A 7,931-nucleotide genomic window follows, 5' to 3' on the forward strand; every position below is an offset into this window, starting at 1 on the left:
CTTATGTTCAAGTAACCCTTAGTTTACTTAATTATGGCCCCAAAGCACAAGAGTAGTGATGCTGACAATGTGGATAAGCCAAAGAGAAACATGGTATATACAGAATTCGGTACTATCCAAGGTATCAGGCATTCACTAAGGGTCCTGTAACATTTTCCCCATAGATAAAGGAGGATTACTGGATGCAGATGTATCACACAGGACAACTATAGCAGAAAGAATGGAGAAGGGGTAAATGGAACTATATGGTTGCAAAGTTTCTACATTTTATGTGAAGCAATGTAATACTAATTGTAAGTAGATTGTGTATACTTATGATGTATGATAGACATAGGGTACAAATTTGAATAAATGTCTCCAGGTATTTTGAAATATTTGTCTCTGTGCATTTTTTATTTTAAAGAAATAGTATACCTGATACTCTCTCCCCACCCCTTCCTTTTAACTCCTCATTTTGAGTACAAAAATGTTGTCTTCTACATAGGTATTTTTTGTTTTGAAACTACTTTTGAAAAAATCATAATAATTGTATCTGGGGAGGTACTATATCCCTCCAATGACAGAAGTTTTATTTTGGAAATTCAGAAGAAACTACACATCTTTGGCTGGAATCTGCTGCAGTCAAAGGCATGGTACCATTTTTCCTTCTCTTATGGAAATAATTTCAGAACATATGTTATTCATCCTTGTATTCTGGAACTGCCTGACACAAAGGAGCTGTTTGAAAAATGTTGACTGAACATATGATTGAATATCCGTAACTTAGCTTCTCAGCATTATAGTCTAATTAATTTTGAGAAATCAGAGCAAGCTTGATCTTAATCATATGTTCAAATAATTCCTTATGTTTAGAGTAAAAATCAATAACAACCAAAAAACCCTACTTGTTAGAAGTAAAATAATTTTGAAAAATGACACATTAGGTACTTCAAAAATTGGATAGCATCTGAGTATATTGACTAAGGCTGAATTAACTCCAAGGCACATGAAAATGGTTTAAATATTAATGTATTTAAAGAAACTCTTCAGAACAACTTGCCTGTTCAAACTCCTCCATGTCTACCTCTCCATCTCCATTCAAGTCAAACATCTTGAAGGCAATTTCAAAATTTCTTTGAGGAGCTGCAAGTAGAAAGGAAGGAAGGAGAAAGGGAGAGAGCAAGGAAAAAGAAAAACATTTAGATAGTATTGACCAAAAATAAAAAAATCAGTCCTTTAAGAAAAACAGTTAAACACTAAAATATAATATCAAGTCACAGAATACCACCATATTTATCTAGATTAACCTTTTAGCAATACTCTTTAAAAGCAAAAGAATTTTACCAAGGCCAGTAAAGATAGCTCCTGTCTATCTTTGCATTTCGGCACTCTCTTAAATACTTCAGCTTTGCTTTCTTAGATGCCCTCCTCTTAGCCGTATAATACCAATGTTGCCCTATTACTTAAATATAGTATTATTTACCTGGGCATGAAAGTCTGTCTGGGGTGAGACATACTACTGCAAAGAACTTGAAACTCTGTCTTTGTCTTGCTTTTTAAAAACAAGCTAGCTTTCTACTTTGTTCTTCCTAGTCTCTCCATTTTAAGTATGATCAGGAGTTGAGTGGATGTCATTTTGCCAACAGGTTATTATCTATACTAGTTTACTCATTATCAATATAGCTCTGTAGTAAGGCAGAAAAGTATACTGTTAGCTACTCAACCCCCTATTTCAATCATGTCAGCTGGGTATACAAATTACTAAGTATACGTAAATGTTAAAATTAAGCTGAAGTTTAAAAAACAAAATGATTGGCTAGATGGAGAGCCAGAGGAGAGAAAGAGCAATTAGGGGGAATATTTTATAAACTATAAAAATGTCTAACCAATGTACTGTATCCTTAAAACTAATAAAATTTTTTTAAAAAATGAAAAATGCAAAGTCTGAGAAGACGGTATATTTTCTTTCCCTTCAGTGAATGATAAAAGTTCTTTAAGACTTCCTTATTGTTACTAGGTCAATTAAAACATAATTAATATAGTTATACAATAGAATAAAATATAAATGTAACAGTTCTCCTTCTTTACCATGCTAAATGTTCTGGTAAAGAAAACTAAGTAGTTTACTTCCTTCCTTTGGTGCTTCAAATTTATATAGCTGTAGAGAATAAACTGAAATAAAATATCCTAATACTATTGAATTGAATTTTCAGCTAATGTAGCTTTTGCTTAAAAAGTTTAAAGATTATATATAGACAAAAAAAGTAAAAAAGGGCTTAGTTCATTATGCATAGTTGTAGGAAGTCTATATTCTCATTTTGCTCGTGAATCTGTCAACAGCAAGATGACCTTCTAGGCTTAAATTACACTTTCAGCTGGCTAGCCAGCCAGGTTGGTAAGCCCCTGGTTTTTAGTTGCATGGGTAAATTATGTGTCTCTTTCCAGTTGCCTGCCTCACTTGACAATGGCCTCCAACAGATTTGCTCTTCTTTAGGCCACAAGTACAATTGCTGAGATGAATACAAGTGTGGGAATTATATTTTTGTATATTTATTGCCACCTCTTAAATTTTTCCTACCTGGCTGGATGCTGTCTTTAACTGAAGAGTTACTGTGTGCCAAGCATTGAGCTGGATAATTTAAAGATGTTGATTATCTGATGTATTCTCAATCCTGAATGTTTTTATTTCTCTATTTTTTTAAACAGAGGAGAAAACTGGAGCTCAAAGCCATTAAGTGACTAGCTCAAAATCACACATCTAATATGTGACAGAACTAGTAAGTGAACTCACATCAATGCTGACTCCAAAGCCCCATAAACTTTTCATTATGCTCCATGGCCTCCTATGTGAAGACAGCAGTACTTACAATAATAAACACATACTCTTTACTCTGATATGTCTGACCTAGAAACAAAACAACAAAACATGACTCACTGGTTATACCAGTCTCTGCAATAGCTGAGAATTCCAAGTTGTTTATCTCATACCGGATGTCAAATTGCATATGCCGTGCTCAGTGGTTTAGGCTTGGCTGCACTAACAGGAGACCCATAGGCAACACTAGATTGCCATATACGTCTGTCAAATGTTTTTTAAAAATTCTGAATATAAATTTCTTTAGAAAGGACTGCACTCTTTATTCTCCTCTACTGTCTCACACTTGGCCCACTTCACTCGTATACATTATTTGCTTAATCCTTGTAGATACTCGAAATTGTAACAACTACAAATAATAGGAAGCCACTGAAAGCTTTAAGTAGAGTAGCACAATCAAATAGGCATTTATAAAGGACTTTTCTGGCTACAGTGTCAAGGGTGAGTTAGAAAACCAGTTTCAGAGAAGATCTCCAAAGCTCTTATAAATGTTAAGAATATGAACTGATGTGATGGCAGTGTGTAATTGAGAGGAGGAAACAAGTCTGAAATAACTTAAGGAGGCAGAAATTACACAATTTGATGATTAATTAGTATGACGAGACAAGAGTGAAAAAGGATGACAGTATGACTGGCTTAGACTACTGGGTGGCTTGTATGTCATTAACCAAGAGATTAAATAGATGGAAAAGGTTTGAGAAATAAAATTAGTTCAGAAAGGACATGTTGAATTCAAGGGGTCAACAGCACATTCAGATGAAAAAGTTCAGGGGATAGTAGGAAATATGAATCTAAAGCTTAGAAGAGAGGAGTTAAAGCTGGGAGTCATTAGCATAAGAGTGGTTAGCTGCAAAGAGCCTGAAATGCAGTTGCCCAAATTAAACTGAAGGTTGAGAAGGGTAAAAAAAAAGGGTGGAAAGCAGTTGAACGAAAAGAGAAAGGAAGCAGTGACAGAGGAGGTGGCACCACAACATCAAGAAGAAAACGTCCAAAGTAATAAAAACAGGAAAAAATTTGGCAAGACCCAGTCAATATGTTGTCACACATGATGTAAAGCAGAAGTTTCATTCCCTATCTCCACAGATTACACTGATTACACAGTGCTTCAAGTTTTAGCTTTATCATAATCTTTTATTCTTACAGTCCTGTGAGTTCTATAAAGGTATTTGCCCAGATCATTTAAATGACTGAGTTTAAATGAGTTTTTCCATTAAATCATAACTAATATGTCCTCTTACAACAAAAGTGAATTCAGTTTACCAAAGCACACCCTGTACAGCTTGAGGTTTCCATATCTTTTTATGCTGGCTTAGCTACTTTCAGAGTATTTGCTTTATGTGGAGCTACTCAGAGTGTTTATTAAAGTATATGTGCTGACACTCCAGAAGCTGAGTCCATATGCGCTGGTCACCGATAGGGCAAGTGAGGGCAGCAGCCTTGCACATTCTCATTTAGGCTTTACCAGTCTCTCAGGTAAAATCCTTCCAAGAGTAGTTCTGTAAGCCTATTTGATCTCCATCTGCTGATCATGTCAAAGCATTTAAGATAAACAAGCAGAAAAAAACAGTTTGCTTTAAGTGAAACATGCTACACAGGAATATACCATTAGGCAATTCTCTTGTACTTCCCTGTCTCCCCTTAAATGTAGGTTTCAGAATAATTTTGAAATCTTGCTGTTCGGGAAAGCTTTAAGGTGCCTTGGGTTTATGCTAACTCACAACCTATTTCCATAGAAAGGTACCGAGAAGGAATTCTTTTGCATTGCAGGCTACTCATAAACAGTGAAGCTTTCTCCTCCCTATCTTAACAGCGTAACCTATTTTCTGTACAATGATTTCTGAAATGATCTTAACATATATTATAACTGATTCAAACAATAAGATTCTATGCAAAATTCATTACTATACAGCTTTTACTTAGAATTCCATGACAATCTTTGCTACTAGTAAATGGAGACACATTTGGGTCTATTCTACTTAAGAATACATTTTTATATTATTCTATCATTAACAATAATGACAACAACTCTAGACTGTTCCTCTGAAGCACAGATTTTTCTACTTTAGTAATAAGAAAAAAAGCATCTTTTTCTATGTGTAGTAAATCAAATAATCACATAGCAACAACACTAGCTGTCTCAAGAATTTCACGGCTGTTTCAGTTACTGTTCTTTAATAGAAAATGTACAAACCTAGGGCTCTAATTCTGTCTCTTCCAACAACATCGTGAGTCATTATGTCTTAAATTCTTTTTTGGTAGTACTGACGGAATGAACTAAAAAAAATGAATGTTAGATTCTAAACAAGTTTCTTATTTTCTGTTGGTCTGATTCTCTATCATTGAATTCCTAACTGCACCATTCCTGTTTAAAAACGACACTATAGGACAAATGAGGTAATCAACATGCACTATTAGAGAACTCTGAGTTAGAAAAACTTTAGAATACAATGAACTTCTAGTCAATGAACCTGTCTACTGAATTTGTAAGAATGATCACATGCCTCTAATTATTTCTGAGAGGGAGATCACCACTTCTGAGGTCTAACCATTGTTGTCTATATTAATTAAGCTTTTTTCTCGTGCAGAACCCAAATCTAATCCTGTGTAGTTCCTACAAAATGTCATAGTTTAATTTTCTAAAGAAATAGAACATATATCTGCTTTCTCACTTACTTGATGACCCTCTGAATACATAAAAACATATTACCATGCCTCTACTAGGTTTCTCAGAGGTTACTTCCAGAATGTCAACATCCGAATAGCTCTCCGCCGTACTTTATCTAGGTACTTTAGATGGTCAATGTCTTCCATGAACATAGTATCCTAAATGTAGTCAATTCTGGAATGAGTTATCCTTTCTAGAAACAATAGAACTGCTTCTCTGCAGACTAATGTAGTAGAATTATTCTTATATGAGGGCTTTAGTATCTTGCTTTCTATATAACATTAGGCTTAAAAAAAGGGGAAGAAAAACTTATACGATTCGATTTTAAAAAAGTGCCTCTTCCTCAATTCTTCGGAATTGTTCAAAGTATGATGGCTAGTTACAGTCTGGAAGAAATCTTTCTACACTACACATAGTGTGGAGGGAAAAGTTTAGTTAGCAGACATTTGGTTCTGTCCAAAACCTCCACAGAGACATTTGGTCCAGGCTGACCCATGCACCACTATGAGCTAGGCTATTGAGGCAAGAAGGGTTATTATTGGCAATATAGCCAAAACACAATTACTAAAAAACATGATAGTATTTTTAATCCTGTAAACCAAAAGTAGAAATAAACATTACAGGCTCTTTGAAACCAGGAAAGTTTTCTAAGTGTGAACATTTTGGACAGGAACAAATGTCCTCCAAGGAAAAGTTCTTATGGTATGATGTGCTGTAGTTGTGCTACACTATTTCCTTGGGATGATTTAGCTTCAGAAGAAGGGCACTACACAAAATGAAGACATAAAAATTATTTTAAACACACGTAAGCGACAGCAGATCAATTTTCTTTTCATTGACCTAGTTACCTTGTAAGTCTGATTTCATTTCTGTTAGTAACTATTTTACAGGGACTCTTAGATAATTTGTTAGCTTTTTTAGCATTTTCTAATAGTTTCATGATAAGTACCATATTAACACTATGGCTAATAAAAAGGGCTGCAAATGTTTGGAAAAAGAGACTTAAAAATGATAAAAGATAAGCACAAAGTCAAGAAATATTTCTTTTTATAAAGCTATATACTTTATATTTGAGTTTTATACACAGTTAACTGTGTACAAAGGCATATTTATGTGAAATAAGACAGAATGTGAATAATCGCAGTGGCTCAAAAATTTAACTATTACAGTTTCTGCTTCAACTCAGAAGTCCTATACTCAGTCTAGAATTATCTACTGACCAAAATATCCACTATTAATCTTGCCACCTGAAGTCAATGGAGACAACAGGATTAACAGGATTTCATAGTTATGAAATCTGCCCTGAAATATGGCAAATAATTATTCCTGAAATGCAAGATCTAGAATTAGCAAATAAAATCTACATGAACTATAATTGGTTATAGAAAGCAGTGCTATAAAATAAAGTTAAAATCAAGTTTTTGGTTGGTTGTATTAGAATTACAATTTAAAACACTGTAATTTCTTTGACTATACAACTAATTTTAGTTTCTTATCACTTAGTGATTTAATATGCTCAAAGAAGTTTAAATTAATTAGACTGTTTCCTGAATATATTTTCCATGGTTGTGCAACTGTATGCTCCCATTAAACTGTACTACAAGGAGACCAAACTATATAATATGAAATAGTGAACATTCTACCACTTAAAATATCTAGTTTCCCACATGATATGCAATTCGAAGTGAAAAAATGATAAAAATTTTTCATTGCTAACTTTTGGAACGCAAAAAGGAAAAGAGAATAAAACAATATGAAATAGCTGAAGTTTGTGATATGTAAATACATCAATCTAGTTCTTCTTAGCTTTGCTCTTTTAACATAGAATAGAAAAAAAATTCCCCTCATGAAATTATGCCAAGGATAAAGGAAAGGAATCCTCAACTATCCAGAAGGAAAAAAAAATTAGTTATCATAAAGAATACTACAGAGCAAGTTCTATAGAATCTTGAGGGAAAACAAATGTAATCTAAGGATTACATACAAGTGAAGTCACTATTTACCTATATTAGCTACAGAAGATATTCGCAGACATGCAAGGACTTTGCAATTATATAATCCACATACCCATCCTAATAAAAGTCCACACAAAAGAGTAACAAAAGTCTTGATTAAGGCTTGGTAAGTTATGACCTCTGGCTAGCCATTTGTTTATGTATTGGCCTGGCTGATTTTGAACCACAAAGGCATAGTTGAGTAGCTATGAAAGAGATCTTATGGCCTGAAAGCCTAAAATACTTATTTTGCCCTTTAAGAAAAAGTTTGTCAACCCCTGGTTGAGGAACTTATTCAGCCAACAACAACAAAAATCAATCAAAATAAAGAAATAAAGACAGGAAAGATGAGATAAATTAGTAAGTGACCAATAAAATCACTCAGAACAGAGTTAAGCTTAAATAATGGTTATTATTA

The 7,931-nt window shown here is 33.8% G+C and overlaps 1 protein-coding gene across 7 annotated transcripts in view; it reads right to left on the reverse strand.

The window, feature by feature from the left end:
• MICU1 (mitochondrial calcium uptake 1) overlaps positions 1–7,931 on the reverse strand; it is a 196,073-nt gene that overhangs the window by 80,686 nt on the left and 107,456 nt on the right. For all 7 annotated transcript variants that reach the window (XM_011355210.2, XM_023527889.1, XM_011355208.2 and 4 more), the window contains one exon: positions 1,040–1,122. In XM_011355210.2, the coding sequence (XP_011353512.1) occupies positions 1,040–1,122 (83 nt within the window). The remainder of the gene's footprint in view (positions 1–1,039; positions 1,123–7,931) is intronic.

Source organism: Pteropus vampyrus, unplaced genomic scaffold (genome assembly GCF_000151845.1).
Source record: "Pteropus vampyrus isolate Shadow unplaced genomic scaffold, Pvam_2.0 Scaffold20, whole genome shotgun sequence".
NCBI lineage: Eukaryota > Metazoa > Chordata > Mammalia > Chiroptera > Pteropodidae > Pteropus > Pteropus vampyrus.